General features: G+C 38.4%; 2 protein-coding genes across 7 annotated transcripts in view; one reads left to right on the plus strand and one right to left on the minus strand.

The window, feature by feature from the left end:
- Positions 1-15789, minus strand: part of LOC122871803 (fibronectin type III domain-containing protein 4-like) — a 59314-nt gene extending 43525 nt beyond the window's left edge. Inside the window, exon 1 of the mRNA XM_044187202.1 lies at positions 15680-15789. The gene's annotated coding sequence lies outside the window, so the exon portion shown is untranslated. The remainder of the gene's footprint in view (positions 1-15679) is intronic.
- Positions 291-27123, plus strand: LOC122871802 (poly(rC)-binding protein 3-like). 6 transcript variants are annotated; one of them, XM_044187196.1, is made up of 13 exons: positions 291-439; positions 12217-12385; positions 12551-12574; positions 12675-12707; positions 12800-12916; positions 15173-15304; positions 15686-15814; positions 17179-17322; positions 19534-19575; positions 21007-21085; positions 21601-21659; positions 22637-22806; positions 22990-27123. In XM_044187196.1, exons 2-13 carry the CDS (start codon positions 12311-12313, stop codon positions 23042-23044), a joined length of 1059 nt encoding a protein of 352 aa, XP_044043131.1. In that variant the 5' UTR covers positions 291-439; positions 12217-12310; the 3' UTR covers positions 23045-27123. The 6 variants fall into 6 exon arrangements, with proteins under 6 accessions (XP_044043131.1, XP_044043135.1, XP_044043133.1 ...); XM_044187197.1 differs by lacking the exon at positions 291-439 and adding an exon at positions 1878-2158 and having other exon boundaries at positions 21010-21085; XM_044187195.1 differs by lacking the exon at positions 291-439 and adding an exon at positions 1879-2158.
- Positions 27124-27448: the final 325 nt, after the last annotated feature.

Raw genomic sequence — 27448 nt, forward strand, 5'->3', positions numbered from 1 at the left:
AATTTCCTTACATTTTTAAACAGTGGGAATTTTCATACACTTTTTTTTCACACAAATGGATACTAAAAAGGGTCAACTCAGCCCCCTTTTCTCGCCACTCTCCTGTGTCTATCAGCAATCAACTGGATTGACTGCCCCTGTGATCTCCCTCACTCTCTCCTTCACGCCCTTCTGCCTCCATTAGGACCCTGGCACCCTGATAGGACACATGGGTGGCTATGAGGACAAGCTCTGGCAGGGGTGGGGTGGTAATGGGGGAGTTTGTGCATGCTGGATCAGCCTGGGTTCATCACCTTGCTGGAGGGCGGGGGGTTAGTCAATTTATAGGGCCCTGGGAGCTGCCCCAGCCCTTAGTGTGCCCATAATCTGCCATCTTGGTCCTAAACTCCCAGACTGCACCTCCTCTGTCCTGATCAGGAGCTTCCCCACATCTTAACCGGTAAGCAGTTTGACCTTTGACTTTGACCACTTCCATTAAACAAAGATTTATTTTTAGGTTTTAGCCCGATATAGAGATCTTCAACTAACAATTACTGTTGATTTATTCAGTAGAGAATTATTTATGATTTCAGTTTTTCCATTTAGATGGCTTATTATGGCACTCTAATCCATTAATACTATAATCAAACAACCTTTGACAGATTATATGTCACTTCTCAAAGGACTGAGGATTTAGTCCTAATGAGAATTAGACTTTACTTAATGATACAAGAAAGTTATGTTAACTACTTTTTTTCCCCATTGCTGCCACCAGTCTTGGTTTTGGGTTTTGAAGGTGAGCCAGCAGTGTTGTTCGAATATAAAGCAGATTTCCTTTGACGTGGTGCTCTATTTTACCCCCCACACTCTTCCTTTTATGGTTCAATGTGGAGCAAATTTAATGCTCTATTTGTAGTTTATCCCATGGGCTATTTTACAGTCGAGTGGATAGGTACAGGCATGGTTACCATTTTGTGTTGTATAGGTACAAACATTAAAAGCACATGCAAATTGGGAGCCTCATTACCGAGCCTTTATTTTATTTGATATAGGACTAAGACCGGATTTTGCATGGAGAGAGCTAAATGAAAACAATTGACAATGAGATGAAACACATTCTTCATTGTCTGCATTGTCCCTAATCCAGACAGCACAACCCCACTGTTTGGTTTTCCCTAGCAGCTCCCTTAAACATTCTGCTGCCATCCAACCCTAATAATGTCAGATTAAGCTCTGCACACTACTGTCCATCTGACATGAGGGCTGGATTGGAAAATCTGGATGGGATGCCTCCAAAGCTCTGTAATTCTGCACATACACACTCACAGTTAGACACACACATACACAGACCCAGATTAAAAAGCAGAGGGCCAGAGAGGATATGCATGTCACAGAGTGTGTTTGTGCACTGTTGGGGTTGGGTGTATGTCTTGTGTGTGTGTGTGTGTGTGTGTGTGTGTGTGTGTGTGTGTGTGTGACCTCTACTTCTTTGAGGTGTTTGGTTGCATAAGCCCAAAAAGTTCCTCAACTGTCCTGAGCAAGTCCCTCATGGCTGCACAAAACAAAGCACTTTGGCAGCCGTACCTCAGTTTGTTTTAAATCTAAGAAAGGCTTTATTTGAACATGTGGCTGGGTTATTTTTGTGTCGATTGTTATCAACAATGACAAGGACGATAGCTTGGTGGATTTCAGGGGTGCTCGACCCTCCCCTGGGATAGACGAGTGCCCTGGAGGCTACAATTCTGATTCAGACCACCTCATCCCCAGACATGCCCCCATGGTGCCCGAGTGCCTCACTGGGCATACACCCCTTTTGTTGGAGCAGAGTTAAGGGGGGTGGCTGACAGGGCGGTGGGTGATGGTCACTCAGATTACGCCTCATCATACGGCCTATTTACACTTGACACCAAACAGTATGGTAACAGAGTATTGCACCGTGGCAACAAAAACTGCGCTCACTGAGGATGCCAGTCGGTTTCATTTCATCATATAATTTCGAGAACTGTCACGTGCTCCTCTGGTCGCTCATGTGACCCGGTGGTACGGACCAATAGGGTGGCACAGTTTGTCATGGGCAGAGCAAAAGGAAGAGGGAAAAAAAAATAATTTTCCCTTTGCAATTTTTAATCTTTCAACGCCGAAAGTGGTCGTCATCTACTGTATCCTGCGCTACATAAAGGTAAACTCTCTTTTTATGGCTCTTATGAAGAATCCTTTGGTAAATCATAGGCCACGTGTGCTTTAGCATTTTGTCCTATAATGCTAGTATTCAAACACATAATTTATTTTTAGAAAAAATTTACATGGTTTCTGGACTTCCAAAAGCATCAAACTGTTGAAAACTTGCATGAAATTCAGGTCCACGCTGAGTTGGGTGATGCCATTCAATAATTAATTAACTTGACGACTTACCCACAGTCAAGAAAAATCATTATCCTAATAATAAGCTGTGACACAGTACGACTTATTGACTCGTTATCTAATTTGGTTATTTGAAGTAGATCAAGTTAACATTTTCGGAAGTTATCCGCAGCACGCCCAAATAAGGTGACTGTATGCAGTGTGGAAATATTTTGGTTTTCCCCAGAGAATAGTCAATTTTATGGTCAGTCGATTTTGCTTTTGTGGGTCTCGTGATTATCATTGTTTGGGTGTTCATTGTCTTGGCTTAAATTCAAGCATGAGCGATTTTATTGTTGAAGAATTAGCCACGAATGAGGAACATGAAACGAATGATAACCAGAAGAACTGCTGTTTATCTCCTGCTCACTATGAAGCTGGACTGCCCTTTTTCACTGTAGGATTGATAATGTAACATGACGGTCAATGGAATTGATACATCAGTTAACTCCAAGATCATTATTCCAATTATCATCACACTGATATTAACGCTGCTGATGGCCTTATTCTCGGCTAGTCATAGACCGAAAATGTCACTCGTCATGACCTCAAAAGCTAGCTGTATTCGACTTGAAATACGCCGATGAATAACTCCTTTGTTTGGGTAAAAAGGTTGTCGTTTGGTAGCGCGATCAACAGTGAAAGTCTGATGTGCTCACAAATGTATGTAGGTGACAATACTAAAATAGAGCAATGACTGAAATGGGTTTGGAAGAATGACAAGAACAATTAGCTAAAAGAGGGAAACTCAAGAAAAGGGGACGTGCTTTTGACCCGTTCTGCATGACTGCTCGGCCAAAGCTTCGCTTATGGAAGCCATGACTTTGTGACAAGCAGTGATCTCACATTACAAATTGTGGCAAATCTAAAATGGCCGACTTAACGCTCAGCTCTTAGCACCGCATTCACAGCACAACATGGTGTGCCTGCATTGTAAAGCCCTTTACACTGTGCCACTGCCAGCGCAGACTCACTGGAACCCCCACCCCCCTACGCTTTGACTATTTTAAGCCAACACATTGTATTCTGTGAGGTACTTTTAAAGCTACATGGTGATAGTTGGTCCCCGTGTCTTCTTTGCTCGTTGCATTCTCTGATTTGACTGGTTGTGGTGAGGATGTGGTGGCCAGAGTTTTGATTGTGATTTAGGCTGAGCTATCAGGATGCTGGGCTGCTGATGTGGGCTGACAGCTCTTGAGAGCACTGTCATAGTGGCGTATAGGAAGGCCGATGGGGTAGACACCCCCACCCCCACCCCCACTCCGCCGCACCGCACCACATACAACAAAAGCCTGCGCCAGACGAGACAAGAGCTGCTCATATACCAGTAAACTGAGGGCGAAATCCTCAGGACTCAGTGTAACTCCTCTCGATTTCTTCTACTCGATCTGCCTACAGTTACTTTATCTGACAGGAGAGACCATCGCCAGCAATTATTTATCATCCTTTTTTTTCCTGCTCTGCAGAGTCTTCATTCCTGTTACTTTCCCTGTCACAAACTTTGTCTCTAAGAGGTTCTTATTCTCCAAACTGAATTTTTACGAGTTGAAAGAGGCAAATGGTCCTGAAAGTGAGATGCTTCTCCATGCGGAACTGAGATGCTTTGAACAGCTCTTGTAAAAATATATGGATCAACGAGGTCACCCTCTGTGCTCCCCCTCTGCTGCCCTATATGCACACTAATTTTCCTTTTGTTCATCCTTAATTGGAGCACAAACATGTATGTCAGGAGATCTCCCCGGTCATGGGTCTAACATATTGGCTACATTTGCTACATAAGGTTGGGTGGGCATTTCTAACAGTAAGACGTGACAGGCATTGCTTTCTATTAATTAATGAAGCCCTTAATGGCAACTTGCCAAAAAATATCACTTCCTTATTAAACTGTCATTATTTGACTCGATCTAGTGATTGGTTGAAGCTCGATGTCCCGCGTGGAAACACTAAATTTGGGAAAACTGCTTTTGGTTTTTGTACTGCACAGCATTTTACAACACACACTAAAACTCAACACATTTGTACCTACAGGTCAATTTAAAACTATGATTACAAACTACTCCACGCTTGAATGTAATTTTTTTAACTGTGTTGTGTTGCTGTCAGTATGTTTTCTCGTTACTTATTTTTGTAAGCATTCGACAACATGGATAAGGTAATGGTGCTCAATCCCAAATAGCTACCCACGTTTAAAAGTTCTATGTAGTGTGGCTGTATACCAATGGCAATAAGTATAATGATCAAATGTTTTCATTGGTTAGAAATGTTTTGAAAAGTGCTTTTTTGCAGAGAAACAGCAATGAGGATTAAAAAAGCTTTCTAACAATGTCTGGAATGGCAAATATAAAGAAAACTTTCAGAAAGGCAGAACCATAGAGGTACCCTCTTTAAAAGTAAGTTATTTGATAGCTGTACACAGTTTGGCGTTTTACCTTGAAAATGACCCTGCCTTGCTCTGCATTTAAACTTTGAACTTTCTGAGTCACCACCCTTCACTGAAAAGCAGCCATTTGCCAAACTGGACTAAAAGAAAAGGCTGCTTACATGAAAGTAAATCTCAAATTTACAGTACAATGTCGCTTTAATCTATTTTAAGAGCTGAACATTTTAAAAGATTGAGAATGCAGCTGTTTAAAGTTAGTAGTTGTAAAAGGTCAAAGAGCTCAGAGTTGGACACCTCCTTTCATAGCATCTGAATAGTGCAGATAAACATAGTTTGGGATTCATTAGGACTATTTTTAAAGGGCAAGTCTGCTTAGCAGTAGGACAGAATGAATCCCTGCACTGGCATTCCTCCAAATGCAAAATATCACACATGGGAACTTGAAAATCAGGGCAAGTCTGACCATAAAGAATGACAACCTGCAAATAGTTTCCGTTAAAATACCAAATTTAATGAGTTTACTCTACTTTGCATTCTTCTATTCAAGATTTTGCAAGGCATTAAAATGCATTTTGTCACATTTTCAAATTGAAGAGGCATAAAACCCATTTTTCATGCTGCTTTTTGATTTCCCCGTTTTCACTGCTAAACACTGTTTATCCATTTATCCCAAAAAGACAGAATCTCATTTGAAATGTATTGTTCAATATTGCTACAAATTAAAAATGTTGCTCTTCAACTGCAGATTAATTTTGTGAAACCTTGGCCTTGCAGCTTCGGTTCAGGTTCTGGTGTACAGTCACGGAAGGTTTTATATCAAAACGTTATAATGACATATCTGTAGATATGTGGATTAGGACGGAACAGATGACTGGAGCTTTGGCCTAGATTAGACTGCCGGCCGTCCATTTAATGATTTTCCTTACAGGATTTTAGATGTCTCTCTCTTTGTCTTTCTCTCTCTGTCAGCTGTTTTATTGACAGTGTAACTGCATCTCTCTGTGTGACTCTGTGTTGACTGTTTGGCAACATAATTATATGAAAACCTATTTTAACTTACATGCTGCAACGCCCTCAATTAACCTTGTTTTAAAAAATCTGATATTGGGCCACACTCTTCTCATATGACGACATGTACAGATATTTAAGTTCATTAATGTGTTTTTTTGTTACATTTATTTTTATTATTTATAGTTTTTTGGGGTTTCAGTGGATAGTTTGTGTCATATGATCATCTAAATTTATCCTGATGAGGACCACTTAACGAAAATCATTTAATCTTATTTAATTTTAAAAAATCAGATTAAAAAAATAAAAGCATAAAGTCTCGCATATTAGCAGTTTCAGTCCAAAATACTAGTACAAATACAAGTGGAGGTTGGATTCAAGAAGGTGAATTATAAATAGAGACAAGAGGACACCAACAGTGACTTCATCTATCATTTACCTCTTGAAATGCAAACAGCAACAGCTTTTGAATTGATTAACCTACATTTTGTACCTAGATTTGTTTCCTCTCCACATAAGGTCTTAGGTTGCATCTAAATCTATAAAAATGGCTTAAAACTGAATTCATTGGGCAGAAATTTTATATTCTAACCTTTCAAAACCACAACAAAAGACAAAGGAAAGTTATCTCAAAGCTATAAGCTTAAACTTTTTCTCTTATTCTTGATATATTTTAGATACATGCCAGTTTTTTCACGCTTTAAAACACTCTCCGATCTCAAATGACTCTGGATAGAGTGATTTGGATTCATGTCAAAGGGGCAAAAAGCAAGTTGATGGTCACTAAGCTGTGCAGCAGCTCCGGCAGTGCAGGGCAGAGTAAGAGGGGCGTCCAGGTTTATATGCTGTGAGTGCGTAATGAGATGCCTCCATATCTGCAGTAATCCCAAATGTCAAAGTCAAGAGAACAAAGATGCAGATAAAAACATGTAACCCTCAGCATTTTTAAATAACACAAATTTTTATGCCTTTAAACACAAATATACTCTAATAGCATCAATAATCCTAACCTAGTCCTTTAAAAAAAATGCACTTTCACATGCCAAATATTTCCCTTTAACTTTGCTTTTATAATCAATTTGCGAGTGTTCTTGCAGCATTTACACCCCAGTTGCTCTGCATAAGAGCAGCATCTCCTCATTGTTAGGAGCACATAAAGAGATAAAAAGCGAAGAGACCCTTAGATTCAAGTTCTTCAAGAGCAATGCACAAGTCTTTTCTGTGGCGAGCACTGAGCAGACGCAGGGAGAGATGGGAGGTGTGTGTGGGGGGGCATTTTGTGCACTGCGTTGTCCAGCCGAGCGTAAAGCGTGATTAATTCAATAGCTGCCATAGAGGAGGAGGCTAGCAGCACTGCAACACCGAGCATGACCCACTTTCCCCATCAGATGTCATGAAATATTCCCTGCCATCCCTCTCGTGTTTCTCATTTCCCACCCCCAACTTCCTGCCTGATTAACAAAGAGACAGGGGAGGAAAATTATTAAATCAATGCATGCGCAATATGTTTAACATGATCAGTAGAAGTGGCCACAGAGCAGGGATTTAAATAATGAAATTTATTAAAAATATGAGCTTTTAGGTGGATGTTTGGTAGCTTTTAAAAGCAGCTTTTGATAGTAAGAAATTCAGACCTTAAAATAAAAAAACCCATTGGGGCAAATGATTCACAGGGCCTTGACCTAATTCTATTATGCTACAGGATGTATGAGCAAAATACAGTCTGGGAGGACAACTATTCAAACGCAGCTCTTAACACTGACCTCGTTCATCTCTGAGGTCCAACAGACTCATTTTTGTTGACCTAAATCTACAGCGGAGTATCCCTGTTTCTGTGTTTTAATAACAGGGAAGGGGGCTGTTCATTATTGTGCAAAAGTGGAGACAGGCAGTGGGCACAGAACTCATACAAATGAGAAATTACTAAATTATTGAGTCAAAGACATCAATTTTCAAAGAGAAATCTTGGAGTGAAAGTCTGTTTTGCTGCACTTAAACTCTTCTTTAAGCACTTCTTTGCCCCCCAAAACCTCATCTTGAAAGCGGATCACAAACACTGTGCCATCTATCATCAACGTTAGCTTGAATCCCGTCGTCAATCTTGGAGGTTTTTGTTTTTTTCTGCCCCCTCCCCTGGAGAAGACCTGCACCGCTGGCTTGGGTCTTAAACCCGGATTAAGGCTTTTTATGTAATCTGGTCTCCTCTGGGAGATTGGAGAGACAGCTGGCAACAGAATCCCTGTCCTTATCTCTCGAACCTCCCCTGGCCTCCAACCAGCACATCCCTCAGCTCTCAGCTCTGCATGCAGCGCAGATTAGAGCAGGAACGATTTCTGGAGCCAGTGGCTGATGGTACAGTCATAAAAGTGTTATTTTTTTAAATATATGCAGGTTGAGTTTGAAACTATAAAGTCTACAACTCGCAATATGTTATAACGACATGTAAACTAGACCTGAATCAATTAGTCGCTTAATAGAGCGACAGGAGGAAATTTAGCACCTTTTAAACTGTCCTTCCTCTACCTGCATGGTTTCCTTTGTTCTGCACAAATTCAGCTATAGGTCTGACTTCAGGAGCCCAATAAACACCGTATAAATCTTCAGTGATAATCACTCAAAATTCTCTTATAGAAGAAAAATATTGTTTACTATTTATATACAAACACAGGAGAAAAATGTAAGACATCAAACTATAATAGTCTATTTACACGTGAAGTGATTTTATCAACTCTGTGAAAGTTTCTGTGCCATTGTAAATGACTGAAAATATCAAAAATTAAAAGTTTTCATAAAAAACTGTCTCTACATGATAAAGAAATTATGAAGTTATGTCACTATAAATAAAAAATGCTCAGTGTATTTATCAATGTATATAATGTTTTCAACTAATATGTGTGTTACCAGCCTATTAAATATGATATTTGGTTGGTTTTCTTCTCCTATCATAGTAAACTGATTATCTTTGGGTTTTGGACTGTTCTTCGGACAAAAAAAAAAAAAAGACATTTGAAGACGTCATCTTGGGCTATAGGGAATCGTGATCAGTATTTTTTTTTTTTACTATTTTCTGACATTTTATAGACAAAACAATCAATCACTCAAGAAAATAATCATCAGAGTAATTGATAATGAGCATAAGTATCAACAATAAGACAATTTTGAATTTCTTTGTGGGATCATTGTTTATCTGTTTATTTATTAAGTGACTTATCTACATTTAGTCTACAATTATGCTATCATTGTGTGCTTCTATATGATCAACCAGTCAACAATATACATACATCTGCCCTAAACTGCTCAGGATGTTATAGTCCACCTACTTTACTGACCAATCAAGTCGTGTTTGTTATTTGGAAAATTAACATTTAGAGCTGAAACAATTAGTTGATGAATCGCTTGACAGAAAATTAATCAGTTTTATATCAGAGTCTGTTTTATATCACAGTAAACTGAATATCTACACATTTTATAGACAAAACAATCAATCGATTATTGGAGAAATTAATTGGCAGATTAATTGATAATGAAGATAATCGTTAGTTGCAGCTGCATTAACATTAAAGTAAAACTCTGTTTACTGAAGCTAAGAGCTTTATGCTTATCCTGTATGGTTTATACGACACATAACACGAGAGAATACAACATAAGATAGAACTTTATTTACCCAGAGTGCAAATATAAAATATCAATTAGCAGATATCCACAAATCCACAAAATCTACACAAAGTTAACGACTTATTTGTTGAAATTAATGTAAAAAGAGAATATTCCCCAACTTGGGTCGTATTTTGTTTATATGAAAGTAATGAATGGCCTTCAGTGGCTTAGGCATCTTGTTTTGGGGGATCCGTCCAGGGGAATTTAGCTGTTAAATTAGTTGCAGTCCTGTATTGTGTTGGTGATGAAGGCCTCAACAGGGTGACAGCAAGGTCAAGCAGCTTCCACCTGATAACCTGGACCGAAGCATCTATACCTTTTCAAGTTTGTGTCATCAGTCCAATCATTTCATGGATTTTGTTTGACTAATTGCAAATATTTCTTTTCACTCAGAACAACTGCCGAGACCATAACTGTATAATTTCACCAGCTAATTAGCGATCACACAGGGGAGGGAGGAAGATTTCATTTCCATTTCCACATAGCAACAATGCCTCTGATTGGCAGACAGTGACTTTATCTGTCTCTTCAGTCAAGGTCAGCTGCTTCAGGAGCTTTTTCTTTCCACATATTGTCTTTTAGCAGGCTGCTGAGAAAGCAAAAATATTATTCATCTCATATTTAGTGCTGTGGATGTTTCCCTCCATATGTTTTATGATTTTATCAAACTCAAAATGTAGCAAACTGTAGCTCAAGATGTGAAGGTTCATGGTGTGAAATAAAGTAAATCATCAATATTTTTTACTGTTCTTGTACTTATAAGACTGCCTACATCTCTGTTTTCTTGGTACAGAACAAAAAATAGGAAATATCTAATATTAATTCCTTTCAATTCACATTTTCTAACTCCCGACAGTTAATTGAATCTCCCTGTTAAACCTCTGTGCCCTCAGAATCTGCCTGGTATAATTGATTGTATTCCATTCATTTTTAATAATTTGAGAAGTCAAGTTAATCATCTACATTTATTATTTCAACTTAAAATATTGAATGCCGACATTCTCACAGTCTAAATGCATTTCCCTTATATAATTTATTTAAATTTAGTAACAATCATTTAAATGTTGTTTTGTCATCATTTAGAGACGTTAACTAAAGCTGGGTAATTCTCTAAAATCTCACAAACTAAATGCGTGTTCAGTTTAAAGACATTTCTGATTTATTAACAAAATGTGTGTTACTGTGTGTTTTTGAATTGTACCAGATTAAATTATCAACCACCCCTGCCTGCAGTGCTTGAAGTGCTCAGACCAACTGTCAGGACTGCAGCGCCCTCCTGTGGTCACTCTCGTAACTGAAGTCTCGCTTGAGTCATTACATCACTTGTCAGCCAGAATTAGATGGGTTCCAGCTGAAATGGGCTCGACAAAAATAAATATGGTGCTCAACATTCGATGGCTCATCTCGTGACTGAAGAGACATATGCTGACCTACATTTCAATGGCTTTTATTGCAAACTGTTGTGTACTGCGTCAGGCTTTGTAAACAGGGAGACCACTGCTCATTTTTCAGTACATCATTGAAAATGTTTGTAACCAGCATTGTTGGAGCATGTTTACATCCTGCAATAACTTTTATCATCTTGTGATTTTTCCCCTGGGGGCAGAAATCAGATGCTGGGCCCCAGTTAACCCCCTTTTTCTCCCTCTTTCTGTGTATTTACTGTACTAAAATGCTACCAGGCCCCAGGTTTGCTGTGGGGTAATTTGATTAACAATACTAATCAAGGAAAATGCAACATATAAGCACAAAACTGAAATAAAATCCCTAAAACAAAATTTTAGGACCCTCTTTAAGACAGGGTCACAAGGTCAATAAAATAAGACCCACCTTAAAAGGATATTTTTGGTGATATTCTATATATTTCTTATGAAAAGACCAAAACCAACAATGAATGTATCTACTACCAAGTGTGTGTGTATCCAAAGCCTGATATATCGTATTCCTCTGTGCAATAGAGCTCCATTGTTGTCAAAAACTATCAATCCCAGGTACACCATCCTGTTGTCAGAAATATGGAATGTGTATTAATCTGCAACTGAAAATAGTCCCCAACAAATCCACTTTTTAATCCTGTTTGAGTAACGTTTGCTAAAAACTACAGTGCCGTGATGTTTTAGGAAATCACTGAGCCTTTTTTAAGGATGAGAGTATATTCATGATCCCTTTCTAAAGATTTACATATTCAGTAGGAACAAATGAGCCACAGACAAAAAGTCAGCAAGTATTGAGAGACGGAATAACACATTGTTGTTTTGGGGGGATTTTTTATATAGATTATAACCAGCCTTTTCTTAATATAAGTTGATATTGTGCTTTAGTGATGAATATTTAGCACAAACTACACAGTAAACCAGGAGGAGTAAACCGGGACAGTTCCCCTGTTGCTAATCCAGCCTGGTGTTAATCCAGATTTCTTCCATTTGTCAAACAAGAAGCTCTACTTTATTCCAGTCGTCCTGCACTTAAAAATTAACTTGTTATCTAGCGGCATGTGACAAAAAGTCTAATCATCTTAAAAGGGAATTTAAAAAGAATATAATTAGTATTAGCATTAGAGTAGCATGGTTTGTAGCCTGCTTTTTGTCACGTGGTAGCTGAATATCAACATTAAACTGTCCGAATCAAGTACTACACTATATTTTCATTACTGACTTGCAATTTTACAATCACTAAACTAACTAAAGGGCCTCGGTGTCCACATCTACAGCCAGGAGACACAGCTCAGTCCCGGCTCACTATCTGCTCAGCCTAATAACAGCAGGTGTGTTTTTATTTTGCTTATCTGGCAGGTGACCGGTTGGCTGACTCCACCATCACACTCGCGTTGGCCCTTGAACTCCTTTCTCACGTCACCACGCCCCTTCCTTCACATCCAATCCCGACATGGAGCCCATCAAGGTCCAATCAGAAGGTGGACTGAATGTGACCCTCACCATCAGGCTGCTGATGCACGGCAAGGTACGAAAACACAAAAAAGGTTCTCGGCAATGAGTTTAATTTCCTGTTCTGTAACTTTCTTGTTCTGGTTTTATTTCCAATTATCTGTCAAAAGAAAATAGATCAATTCAAGGGCCCCCGTGGCACAAATACACCTAACGTTGTTTTTTTTGTGTGTTTCTGCAGGAGGTTGGAAGCATCATAGGAAAGGTATTTATCACAAACGGAACAAGCAGACCATGTAAAGCATCATAACACCTGCGGGAAATACACAAAGCATCTCAATAATGTTCCTTTTCTTCACTTCCAGAAAGGAGAAACGGTGAAGAAAATGCGTGAAGATGTAAGTAGAACTTGTCTGCAAATAGTGTTTTATTCTTAAAACTCCTAATATGTGTTTTTGTCTCCTAATCATGTCCTTTTTTTGCCCTATAGAGTGGTGCCCGTATCAACATCTCAGAGGGGAATTGCCCTGAACGGATAGTCACCATCACCGGGCCAACAGATGCTATTTTCAAGGCCTTTGCCATGATAGCCTATAAGTTTGAGGAGGTATAACATCCATCTCAACACTACAAAGTCTTTTTTTGACGTTTTTCCTGTATTGCACACGTACATTATACTAAGTCAATAGCACTGGATATGCTACAGTGTTGGAGGATATATTCAGATCCTTTAGTTAAGTAAAAGTACTAATAGCACAACATAGAAATACTCCATCACGTAAAGTAAAATAATTGATAGTTACTTTAGTAAAAGTATGTAAGAATCATATAAGAAAATATACTTAAAGTATTAAAAGTAAAAGTACTCAATGCAAAAAGATGTCCCCTGTGACTGTTACACTATTATATATCATTAGATATATACTGCAACTAATGATTATTTTCATCATGGATTAATCTGCTGATTATTTTCTCCTTTAATCGATTGATTGTTTGCTTTGTAAAAATTCTGAAAATAGTGAGAAAAGCCGTCACAATGACCCAGAGCCCAAAGTGACACCTTCACAATGCTTTGTTTTGTGCAACCAACAATCCAAACCTGAAAATATTAAAAATTTATTAAAATAATTAAAAGGAAAAGCAGCAAATCTTCACATTTGAGAAGCTGGAACCATGAAATGTTCAGTTAATCGAATAATTGATTCATTGTTTCAGCTGTACCTGTATATATTGTTAGGTACAGTAGTTTCATCTAAAACAAAACATATCAACATGTCAACATATCAATATGTCAACATATTTTATAAGATCTTCATATGTTTTGTGTGCAAAAATATAACTATAAATGTAGTGAAATAAGAAGTACAATATTTTGTGGCGTAGAAGTATAAAGTTTGTTCTTAAACACAAATTTGTACTTAAGCACAGTACTTGAGTAAATGTACTTAGTTACATTCTACCACTATGCTTTAATGTCTGTTCTGACTCGTTTCCAAATGGAATACAAAGCAGGCTTGGCCCTGTTATGTAGGACAGAAATGTGCTGATCTAACCTTGCAGCACCCTTTGAAAGTGGGCCAGTACTGTGTTTTGATTTGGGTGCCGTATCAGCACGCTTCGAGCCAGACAGAGCCGAAGTGTCTCCACTACAACAGATAAACCTGCCCTGATCATCTGTTTTAAATGTAAAATATTAATCTGATAACTATAGCTCTCAAATAAATATAGTGGAATAAAAAGTACACTATTTCCTTCTGAAATATATAACTCATCATGATGTTAATTTGTTATAAAAAAAATAAAATTTAATGTGTGTCAGAGGCTTGACTGTATTACATTACATGGAGATGTATACAGCGGCAGATTTTGAACACATTTTGTAGCTGGCATAGATAAGATTCTCTTGACTCAAAGAAAAACCAAACAATTAATGACCTTTCATTGTTGACTATAAATCACCTGAAGGTTTGTGGCTGACAGGCAAAGACTGGTTCACTCTCACTGTTCTCGTCATTTTCAGCAGTTTTTAGAGAAAAAGCTCTAAAAACCCACTGAACACTACCTGCTCGGTACCAAACAGCAGACAGACACGGTTAGAGAGTCGCTGGTGAACATAGCGGAGCATTTAGCTTCTAATGAGCCAGACATTTCCCAAAAAAAACAAAAATAGAGCTAAAAGCGAGTGAATATTGGACTTGCATTCATCAGGTGGACACAAACACGAATTCAAATGAATGCTAATGTTGCTCCGTACCTGCTGGATGTGTAAATAAGCAACTGTTTGCTAACAAGTTCTTCACATCAACTTAAAAAGGTGATGATATGTCAATGTTGTGTTCACAACGTGTTTCCGCTGCCCCCTCAAGAGGCCAAAAATATCAGTTAATGCAGGTTGAAATATTCTTTAAAGCCATTAAATCTCAAATAATTGAGGGGGCATGTGCGCTTCAGTGGAGCATAAAGCAGCATACAATGAAAATACTCAAGTACAAGTACCTCAAATTGTACTCAAGTACAGTACTTGACTAAATGTACTTTCTTACATTCCACCACTGGTGTGTATGAAGTCAAAAAAGATGTCAACATGTTGACAAATATTAATATATGAAGAATATAATAACAAGAGCTGAATGTATGATGCAAAATATACTAGTGATAGCTTTGTGCAATCTGAAGAGCTACTTGAAGGTAGTTTTGTGACAACTTTTCAAATATCTTCTGTGTGACATCCAAGAGAGAGTTTTCCACACTTTCTACTGATTCAGGATACATGCATGACGGTGGATTTCTCCAAAGCCACCACTGCACGTACAGTAACTGCTGCATTTGTCTGATGATAAAACCTGGTCTTTCCTCCCCTCAGGATATAATCAACTCTATGAGCAACAGTCCAGCCACCAGTAAACCCCCTGTAACCCTGAGGCTCGTTGTCCCAGCCAGCCAGTGTGGCTCCCTCATTGGCAAAGGAGGCTCCAAAATCAAAGAAATGAGAGAGGTAGAGTACAAATAAAAGTAAAAAGTATTCCTCTAAACTAATGATCTCTATAAATACCATATAAAGAGAGATATTACCAGATTTTAGAGGAAATGCTCCAGTTTTGGAGGGATTTCACCAACCACAATACTTCCTTTTAATGGTGCCATGAATCACATATTTTTTGTTCATATAGTTCCCATGTAAGCTTTCTAAATCCCATATTCATGGTTCATATTATTTCTATTTAATCTTGCATAATACCCAGTATGTAAAGGTCAGAGCTAATTTTTACAGCTCTGGTATCCGTTTTTGAAATTTGCTCTGTTAAAGGTTTATTGTATACATGATTTTTTTTACTCAATAAAAGTTTGATTTAATAAATATTCTTCTTACCATCAGTCCACAGGAGCTCAGGTCCAGGTTGCAGGTGACATGCTCCCCAACTCCACCGAGAGAGCAGTGACAATCTCAGGGGCCCCAGAGGCCATCATCCAGTGTGTCAAACAGATATGTGTGGTGATGCTTGAGGTACAAAAGGGAAGGGAGGGGAAAATGAAGGAAACTGTATTTACACTGAACATGTGTTGTGATTGAAATGCCTGATATGGGAGATAAAGTTGTTTGTTTACAGTTACAATCCTTAAGACTTCAATCCTGGAGTATTTGGCAAAACTTCTAGTTACTGGTGGTAACAGTAAGTGTGGTTTAATACTACAGCAAACACTCTACTTTGTGAGAAATACAACAGAAGAGCCACTGGTGTATCTGTTTACAGTGCAGCCAAACAAACACACTGTTTAAATAAAGAAGGCCATCAATATTTGGCCTTCTTCCATCATGCGCATGAGCAAAATTACAAACACTAACAATGGGTTACATGCAGCATCATTTGCTGTGAATCTCTTGTACGTATGAAGGCAATCCTGTATGGGAATGGCGGACTACGCCATTAAAAATGGAAACACCAACTGCTGAAAACAGGGTTTGATGTCATCAAAATCTTACGGATTATAACTTTAACACAGCTAGGAGTTTGATGGGCTGTATCCAGGGCGTTCTGGTGATAAAAATACTCCTGCTAGTCAATAGCAGTCAATAAAGCTGGTCAATTTCTGTGTTATCGACTGCTAATATTTCATAACTGATGCATCTGATTGTTTTTTGTGTTTTGATGTCTTGGTTTGGAAATCTAGAAAGATACCCTTCATTGTTTTGCTGCAAACACATTTGGCTTCCCAACTAGCTACAGTAACAAATACAGCAGAAACTAACAATACTGGCTTGTAGGTACATGTCACAATTAGGATTATTTGATTTAATGTATCTTGCAGGGTACAAAAGCCTAAACCCAAGTGTTTGTTCAGGTTATCAGCTGACTCTCCTCAACATACAAGTCTTAATGTTTGGATCAAAGGACTACACACTTTGTAGTTGTCTCTCTTTTTCTTGCACCATTAATTTGAACTATCTGCACAGCCAGTTCTCCATTGGGCCTTCATGATGGCACCAGCCATGGATACTAGGAGATATGTGACATGACTGTAAGTCTCCAGAATATGGACTTAAAAAAAATATTTTAAAATACAGTATGTACAGTAGAGTCATCATTATCCAGTTGAAAGTGATGTTCCAGGTAAATCCAAGTTTAGTTGGGCACTGAACCATGATTTGGACATTTTATGTCAGCATGAACACACAGTGAATTGAGCACTTTTGTGTGAGTGTCACAGGCTGTCTTCCCTAAGGCACTGTCCCTCTTGGTCTCACTTTATGCAACTTCTTTTCTTTATCTCTCTCTCTCTCTCTTTTTATTTATTTCTTTCTGCTCTAACACTCTCTCCACATCTCACCCTTCTTCTTCCCCCCACTCTTTCCTCCTTTGCTCTCCTCAGTCCCCACCGAAAGGTGCCACCATCCCCTACCGCCCCAAGCCTGCCTCCACCCCTGTCATTTTTTCAGGTGGCCAGGTAAGAGCAGACCCACTGGGGGCGTCCACAGCCAACCTCAGCCTCTTACTGCAGCACCAGCCACTGCCTGTTAGTGTCACACCAGGTTTTACTCACTTTTCCTCCCTTCCTCACTGCCCCCATCTGTCCCCCGACTAGCATGATACCATCACTGCTGTTTACTGTGCCCTCACTGTCATCCATCACCTGCTGCCACTCAAACCAGAACTGGGTTAAATGGCATTAGTCGTTAATGGAGAATTTTAATAATGACATGAGTGTCAATGATTTTGGGGGGGAAATTAGCAAACTTACCTATTAATTGATGAGAACAGAGGCAGTGAAAACATCCTTGTGATCCCATTTGCTGGTACTCCATGCTAATCCTAAATGGACAGAGCAAAAAAATTATTTTACTTACAAAATGGCAAACTTGAATCAAAAGGGATTCAAGTCAAAATATAGAAATAACTAAAAATGTACTTCTATACTAAACTGACAGCTCAAATGTTTCATTCATTCATAATCTTGGAATTGATGATATTGGACCGCCCTCATGCTAGCTACTCTGCCTAGAAAGAAATAACCTTGATTTTGATAACAGAGCTGGGCTAACACATCTGTTAGACTGGAACATGGCATGGAACCAAAAGCAGACATGACACACTGGTCATGTTCAAATTTACTTGTACAGCAAGATGATCAAAACAGACAGACCCAAACCCAGACAGGAAAGCAACAGAGCAGGCTAGACTGGGAGGCTAATGGGAGGCAGGTGTGTAGACAGCAGGCTAAATCAGGTGATCTGCATAGAAAAGGAAAGAAGAAGAAGAAGAAGGAAAAACTCAGTAGTGGCAACTAGTGGACTGGGTGTGAATGACAGGAGGATAAACAACACAAAAAACTAAAGCTAATATGCAGATAGTGACAGAGGAGGGAGGTGGTAGCAACAGTGCTTCTGTAGATATCATAATATAAGCTTCCACCTAACCCATTTCTGCTTTTATTCATTTAACTGTAGCATTTCAGAAAAAAACATCTCACACCAACTCCAATCCCCAGGGCTCTTATATTTGACTTATCAATCAATCTGCTTATTATTTAATAATCATTTCACTAATATTTTGGTCTACAAACTGCCAGAAGACAGTTAAAAAATGCATCTTCAAACTGCTTGTTTGACCAACAGAACAAAACTCAAGAGTTTACTTTCATATAAGTTAACAAATTAACTTAATATTCACATTTGAAAAGCTGGAACCAATTACGTGATATCATTTTTACTTTAAAAATTACTTACTTTGAATTTCGAATCATTTAAGTAAATTGAACATTGAATCTCTTACCATGACTGATTAATTGTTGAACGAAATTGTTTAATCTCTTACCTAATCAGCTGGTTTTGAGATGAGCTTCTTACCCCTTAACATCCAGTTTTCCCCTTATATTTTCCCTTAAGTAGCTTGAAGGTTGGAAAAATCACCTTTAAATCACCTAAAACCCCAAAGTATTCACTTTACTATCACATAAGACAAAGAAAATCAGCAAATCTGCACAATTAGGAAGCTGAAAGCTGGAGAATTCTTCGCATTTTGGTTGATAAATGACTTGATAATCAATTAATCAATTATAAAAATGGTTACAGATGAACTTTTATGTTGATCAGCTGATCGATTAATTGCTATAACTCATATTTGACTACCATTAGCATGCGTCATGCTAATCCATTTATCAGTTAACAGGAAAACTGACGATTAACCACTAAAAACATATTTATGTTGAATTCTAGTTGATTTGAGACTTGACATGTTTTTTTTTGTGGTAACAGTATCGCTCTGGTTGCTGTCTTGGCTGATTTAAAATGAAATTTAGCTCAGTTCTGACCTCTGTGACCCCTACAAACCTCACATCCAATAGGTCAAGTCACATTACTCCTCTCAGGGCCGCTCCTCTGGTTTCCTCCACACCCCACCCTCCCCGTCACTTCCCCACTGTCTGAGTTGTCCCTTATTGATTTAGTTCAACTGGATCGGGTTGATGAATAGTAGGAGAACATGACTGGGAGTCTATAGTGCATGACTTTCTTGTAATGTGACTAAAAATATAGCTCAAAAGATAAAAAATATGAGTCTATAGAGTGCTTGAGTTGTAGAAATATAATTTTTCTTAAATTATATTTTGTTTTGGCTTAATTTTGTTGTAGTTTTACCTTGTCAAAAATGTATTTAATACCGTATGTGTTTTATTTTTGTTCTGATGATGTAATAAGATAACAATAAGCTCTTCTTCCCATGTTTGCAGGCTTATACCATTCAAGGACAGTACGCCATCCCACATCCAGATGTGAGTGCTAACCTCCTCTCTCTTATTTCTCTCTTTCAGTCGCAGGCTCTTTTCTCTCTTTCCACCCATATTAATATTAATTGTTAATATTAATACAGCTTTTTTTCTGATATGTAATTCCTATATCTTCTAACTTTTCTGACTCCCTGCCCTTTGTTTGGCATTAAGCCTCATGGGGCTTGGCCTGAAGAAGTTACCAAATTTGACTGGAATTATTGTCCTTAAGGGACCTTTAAAACAAGTTTTTAGAGTGATTTCCTTCTTTCCAAGCAGCTGGTGGCTTCACTTTACTTTAACATGATATTGGAATAAACTTGGAACTTGCTTGATAAAGGCACAAACATTGTGTTGCTTTTAAATGTATTCAATATTTTCTTGGCAAAATGTAATGCAGTTCTGTGCTGGGACCATTTTGAGAACTTTTCTTCATTGGTGTGTTTAACGAGTCCTGATATTCAAGACTTAAATGTCAGTTGCCAAAAAGTATTTCATTCTTAAGCTATGTTGCTGGAAAATCAAAACCAGAAGACTGAAAGAGTCCCTGTTTGCAACTGCATTCATGTCATTTTAACAAGAATTAAGTCGACATGGAGTGCACTGTGACGAATTAGCTTTATCAAGTCACGTCTTCATTAATCATGAAAGGAATGACATCTGTTGACTAAGGTAGGAAATGATGTCTGATCATCTAAACTGCCATTCAGTTTCCACTTATTCAATTTGACATGTTGATAACACGATAATAATCAATAAGTTGTGGTTTGTCTCATTGACAAAATTTTCAGTCAATACAGATGCGTTTGAGGTTGCTAGAAGCAGTTAACCTTTATCATGTTGATTAAAGAAATATGCTGATTTAACGAGTCGTTAAATGTAAACAACCTCTACAACTGCTTCAATCTCATCCATGCTTGGCATTTTTGTAGCTCTGGCACAGGAAGATGCCGTACCCATTCTTAATCCCACCTACCAAGCTCTGATTGGAAACAGCCGCCAATCAGCAATTGCCAGAATCAATGAAAAAATCTGAGATGTTGCCGGCGAGTCAGAGGTCTGGAACCAAACTAAGGAAATGACTCTAAAAGATAAATATGATTTGCTTTGGAAATGTGCAAAAACCCCAATATGGTCCCCCGAGATGAAGCCCTCTGCACGTGGTCACATGTGCATTTCAAAACATAACTCAGGCTAAGTCCTTTATAAGCTTCTTCTTCTCTTCTTCCTTATTTCTCTCTCTTGTCCTACACCTGTCTGTGTTGTTACTTCTCCTCAGATCCTCTCTCTACTCTTGTAGCATTTCGGACAGACCTGTGTGTGTGTATGTGTGTGTGTGTGTGCGTGTGTGTGTGTATATATGTGTGTGCGTGTGTGTGTGAGTATGTTTTTAACGATGACCTCATAGCTCTGCTGTCCTCCTCCTCCCCCCCTCAGCAGTTGAGCAAGCTCCACCAGTTGGCTATGCAGCAAACCCCCTTTACCCCCCTCGGACAGACCACCCCTGCCTTCCCCGGTACGTACCCACCTACACGACGACCCTCTTTACCAAAGCTCCTTCTCTTGTTTTTACCTGTAGAGAAAAACACATTCTCTTCCTCCTTTTTTCTCTTTCTCTTCTTTTCCTGTCTCTGTCCTTTCTCTTTTTATTCTTCTTCGTCGTTCTCCTCCTAATGGTCTGTGTGGTGCACTGCCATTGACATGGCCTGCTGGTGGTCTGCTCTTGTTGATGTTGAGGTTTATTTTGTTTTTTGATTTTCCCTTAGTATCATTTTTCTAATGATGCAATTACCTCAGATTGTTTTTTCCCCCCATTTAGGGACTATATTTCAAATTGTCAGTGTATTATAGCTATACAGTGTATGTAGGCTCTGCTCAGGGCTGAGCCAGACTTTCCAGTAACACAGAAATGCTACTGGTCAGTAGACAGGGAATGAAAAAAACTCCAGGACTACAGTTCATCAATGTGCCAAACTCTATTTTATGTCCTCTTCCTTCCCTCCTCTCTTTCTGTCTGCTTCCTGTGTGCAGCAGCAGGTCTGGATGCCAGTAACCAGGCCAGTACTCATGAACTCACCATTCCCAATGATGTGAGTACATTTGTCATAATGTGCAAAATGTTCACTTGGAATTTTGACAAGTGCTTTTTTTTGTCATTTGTTTCATTTCCCCTGACGGGAATTAATTCTAAACAAAACTGCAAACAACACTTTAATTCAAAATGAAAGATTTTTCTTTTAGAAACTGACAGGTTTCATTTTGCCTCCAGCGCCACAAGTATTTAAAGACAACATTGTCGACACTATTGCAGAAATACTGTCACACTTATTCAGCAGTTTTTATCATTTGTGGTCACTTTGGGCTAATTTGTCACTGCCAATATACTGTACCTCAAAAGTAAAATTTAAAACGTTGACAGCAAACCTTTCAGAAAAACCATGAAAGAAAGAGATGAGCAGGCATCCTTCCATGACTTTCCTCTTAGTGATGATATAACATCTAATGGAATCAATAACTGGATCATAGATCAAGGTCAATGTGACATTGCGATCATATTTGCTAAATCATTCTTAAATATTTAAACCCCTTTACAGAGAGATTAGAATGATGAATTCTTAATTGATTGGTTCATTTATAAATTAAATTCCCAAAATAGCCACGTGAAACAGAAATAAAGCACGACACTGGCCAGGAACTAACTGCTATGAAAGCACACACTCACAAATGTTGGACCACAATGTCAAAAACTCTGGTTTATTATCTTTTAACACGGCTTCCTGTTGAAGTTTCCAGCGATACTATCTGACAGCAGTTCAACTGCAGCTATTGCGATGTCCTTTTCCACAGCAGAGATATAGTGCAGCCAAAGGCAGTTGGCTTTGTAAAGTGAATGTCCTTAATGGAAAAGACTTGTTGGACCAAAGAAGTATTAAAGTTGTAATTGAAAGGATGACGATGACTGGCCCGTACTCACATGCATCATGGCGAATCCATGTCCAGTCAAATATAGTGTCAGATAAAATTGTGTAGCTATGCCTCTTTCATGGCCATCCTATTTTCTTCCCAGCTAATAGGCTGCATAATCGGACGCCAGGGAACCAAAATCAACGAGATCCGTCAGATGTCTGGGGCGCAGATCAAAATTGCTAATGCCATGGAAGGGTCATCGGAGCGCCAGATCACCATCACAGGGACCCCCGCCAACATCAGCCTGGCCCAGTACCTCATCAATGCAAGGTCAGAACTCAATGGCTGTTAAAGACTCCTTTTTCATGGTACTGTAAAAGCTACGACATGGATGTTTCTGTTTTGAAATATCAAAGTGCCCAATTAGATGCTATCAACGCTTTAAACGCAGGCTTCTTTGAGGAAAATGAGAAAAGAGAAATTATTGCTTTACTTCCAATGATCCTTCTTCAGGTTCAGAGACGTGGCGGCCATGTGGAATGACCCATCTTCCATGACCACATCCTGAGATCCCTGACTGGCTCCTCCGTTTGGCCCTTTCCAATGACTGACTACCGCAGACAATCCTGATGAAGCCCTTCGGACTCTGGCTCTGGCTCTCCGAAAAACCCTGACCACCTTCCTGCCTTGGTTCAAAGTTGTTTATAGGTCAGGGTAGGGTTGGGTGCTCATTTTTATTTCAGAGAGCCAGATTAAATTTTAAAAAATTACAAAAAAGAAATCCTCTGTTGATTAGGTTTTTTAGAGAACTGTTGAAGCATGTTGAATGTTTATTAGGAACAACTTGTGTTAAATCTTTCATCTTTTTCGCTCTATCTATCTATTGCTTTCTCTCTCTCTCTCTCTCTCTCTCTCTCTCTCTCTGTCAGTGCTGCGTCATAGAACATCATTTAAAAGTATAAAAAAGTACTAGTAAAAGACTGAAAAGTTTTGTAGAACGTAGGTATTTGCATATTACAGCTGCTCAGTGATGCTATCGGCAAAGTGTGTGGTGGGATGTAGCCAAATTATCACATTTTGATAGAATTTTGGAGAAAATAAATTGGACTGTTCTGCTTTTGTCCTAATTTGCATCTTTGTCTACTACAAATCCAATCTCTACCCATGATTCTTTGCTGCATCACATGACCCTATTAAGCCAATGGTATCACTCCTAGAGCCTCCCTTCTCATGTTAATTTCCTATATTTACATTATTGCTTATATTGCATGTGTTCAATGTTGTATCTTGTATTTGAGTAAACCTGTTCAGTGTACGTGCTCCTTCAAATGTTATTATTATATCTTTGCGCTCCCGTTCTTTTTCCGCAAACTTTTTCAGCATTTTTGGCCATTCACGTCTAGTCCTACTCCCTGCCCAAATGAAAAACTTTCCGACATAGCCTCCTTCTATTAACACCGATTATTAGTATATAGATGCATGAATGGGAATTAGTGAAAAATCAGTGGCTAAAACACTAACTGAAAATTTAAATGATTGTTTACTAACTTATTATTATACTGTATTTGTTTTGTACAAGGACTATTGTGACTTAGCACATTAGTCAACTACGCGGCGCTCATGCAATAGACTATTCAACACTTTACTCTGGACTGCCTCTGATGTGGGAGGAATTAGTTGGACTTAAAAGCCAAGAGTAGCGTCCAAACCTTTCGGCTTCCTTCCCTTGTCTCGGAAAATATGCTAGGCTGCTGGCAAAAAAATTTTTTTTGTGGGGAGGGGGGCTTTTGAGAGAGCGAAAAACAAGGGAAAGAAGCTGACTCTTCACGGCAAAGAGGCCTAAGCGTTTGGACGAAGCCGAATGGTATTTTTTGGGCCAAGGAATGTTCAGGGGTTCATTGGGGGGGAACCCAAGGGGCCTGGGCGGACGTGACCACTCAGTCTCTTTTTCAAGATTGTTCATCTTGTCATGTTCTTTTTGTTGTCATACGGTTGATTTGACGCATTACGTTTGAATGTCTTTTTATTGTCACGCCTATGTCAGCAACTTAATTGTTTTTATTTAAAAAAGGACAGGTTGGATGACAATTGCTCCTTCACTGGTTTTCAGTAAAACCAGTATTTGTTTATTTATAGTGTGGTGATGGACATATGACTTTTTGTTTGTTGATCATGACACTTTAGCTAAGTTAGTTTCATTGTATTGTATTTAATTTGAGAGGGAGGTGTGGATGATATTTGGTATGATTCAGTAGTTCAACCATCCCTCACGTATTCTACTCATAAGGATGCTCTAAATACTATTGGACAACATGAGTCATCTCATTTCCGAGCTTCAGCTGAGCTCAATTAAGTTTTGACACATACAAACAGCTGTTGAATGTTATTGTCAAATCACATTATCTACAGTCCAGCACAGCAACATTCTGCATTTTCAGTGTCTCAATTTCTTCATACATACCACTACTTTTGTTGTATTTCCAAGAGCCTACGCTGAGCTTAAAGGAAAAGTTTGACATTGTGAGAAATATTTGCTTTCTTGCCAAGAGTTAGATGAGTAGATTGATACCATTCTCATATCTGTATGCTAAATATGAAACTATCGCCAGCAGCTGGTTAGCCTAGCTTTGCATAAAGACTGGAAACAGGGGGAAACAGCCACCTGCCTCTGTTAAGCTGAAGAAATCAGTTTACCAGCACCTAAAGCTTACTATTTAACATGTTATTTCTAGTTTGTTGAATGACAAGAGTCAGGCTAGCAGTTTCCCCTTGTTTTCAGTCTTTATTCTAAGTCTTTATTCTAAATTAAGCTAGCTGGCTGTAGCTTCATATTAAGCGGAGAGAAATCTAAGCAAATTAAACTCTGTGAGGGCTTAAAATATAATGAAATAATTAAACATCTTAATGTCAAAAACCAGAATTTCTTGGTCCAGACAACCAGCAGAGACTCTAGTAAGTTAGTGGTCCGGACCAGGATATAGTCCAGCACCAACACATCCTCATACCTAAACGACAGAATAGGTTGATTGTCATTGATTCCCAAAACGACATATACGACCATTGGAAAGTACCAGTGACAGGCGTACCAATTAAGTACATTACGTAAGTCACATGACGTTAAACACATGATTAATGTTGTGAAACGGTCACAGTTTTGTTAGGTTTAGGCAACAAAACTACTTGGTTAGGTTTAGAAAAAGATTGTGGTTTAGGTTAAAATAGGTTAAGTAAGTTATGTAAGTCACGTGACGCAAGTCTACTACATAATGTTATTTAACTTAAAATTTTAAATAAGTCAATGTTGACGTGGTTGCACATGGGACACAAACCCTCTGGCAAACTGGCTGAAAGTCCTGTGAAGTTTGACCACCACCCCAGCCACCTTCTAATGTGGACTTTATCGCTCTTTATACAACGTCACACATTAGTGAGCTTTAGAGGTGCTGGTAGGTGGATTTTGTTACCTTTGGACAGAGCCAGGCTAGCTGTTTCCCCCTGTTTCCAGTCTTTGTGCTAAGCTAAGCTAACTGGCTGTTAGCGGTAGCTTCATATTTGGCATACAGAAATGAGAGTGGTACCAATCTACTAATCTTACTCTCTAGGAAGAAAGCGAATAAACATATTTCCTAAAATGTCAAACTTTTGATTTAACTTTAAGCACTTTGATGACATAAATGTGATTATGTAAATGGACCAAATGCTGTATCACTATACTGAACAATGCATAGTCAATGATTATTCTGCAATAATTCTTACATTTTGATGTGATCTCAAGTAGTAGTGCTAGCATTGAAATATAATTTGTCTTTCTTTTTATTTTGAGTTGTTATAGCTTGTACTTCAATGGGAATGTTTGTCAAATGAACAAACTGAAATTATGTTTTTTGGCAAACTTGCTTTTTAGAACAGTTGGTTAATACCTAAGAGGGCATTCTTTCCCAACAGTACTGTACCAGTAAAGAACATCCTCAAGGGTATTATGGCTTTTATACAACTGTTATCAGTGCATGTGTACCATTGAAATGTCTGCTTCAAATTAGTACACATATGTAAGAATTAAAAAACAAGGATTGCTAATGCTTATTAGCACAGTTGGTGCGTGCATTTGACAAAGATCTTGTTGTGTAATATGAATTTGATCACTAAGCAGGAATATTGAGTTGTAAGTGATGGCAGTGTGATTTTAATAACATCAGTATTCATGTGTTACTCAGTGTTTGAAAACTGTATTTACATTTGTGTATTTGGCTGAGTATACTGCGACTTTGAAACAAACTGCAACTAATGCAATAATAGGGTGCAATGTGCAATTATTTATTCAGTTATTTCCTTATTAGCATAGATACAGGAGAGCTGTGTAGCTTGTTGAAAAATGCTTTTTCTTGAATTTTATCCACTTTCCATGTGGCAGCAACAGCAGGAAAAAAGAATGACTAGACATGTTTTTTTTTGTTTTGTTTTTTTTCAGATTTTGTTTGTGTGTATTGCAGTTTGGGGAAAAAAAAGTGATAGAACTTCGTAACTATTTTTGATTGATTTATTTGCTATGTGCAGATCTATATTAGTTGTGAGTAATTATATAGGTTTTAATTTTAAAGTGTTGGTAAGTATAAAAACAAATAAAGTTTCATTTTTTTCTTTCTGTGACTTGTTTTTCTCTGGTTTCTCTTTGCTGCTTGTTACAGAAAATGAATGACTCCAGATCATTTCTACTCAATCCCTGTGCACACATTAAGGCTTGATGAACCATGTGCTGACAAATTTCTAAGTCGAGCAAAAATCCCCCTGGGGAGAGTTTGATAGTTATTGAATACAGCTAATTACTGTATGCCAAAGTGATTATGGTAATTAGATGATGAGGTTTAAATGGGAATCTCATCAATCCTTTATTTTTTTTTAAAGATAGCTGTGCGATATTGCTGGAACAAACATTAATATCAGATAATAAAAGGCAATTAAATATTACCAGTGA

The sequence above is a fragment of the Siniperca chuatsi genome, linkage group LG24 (assembly GCF_020085105.1).
Source record: "Siniperca chuatsi isolate FFG_IHB_CAS linkage group LG24, ASM2008510v1, whole genome shotgun sequence".
Taxonomy (NCBI): domain Eukaryota; kingdom Metazoa; phylum Chordata; class Actinopteri; order Centrarchiformes; family Sinipercidae; genus Siniperca; species Siniperca chuatsi.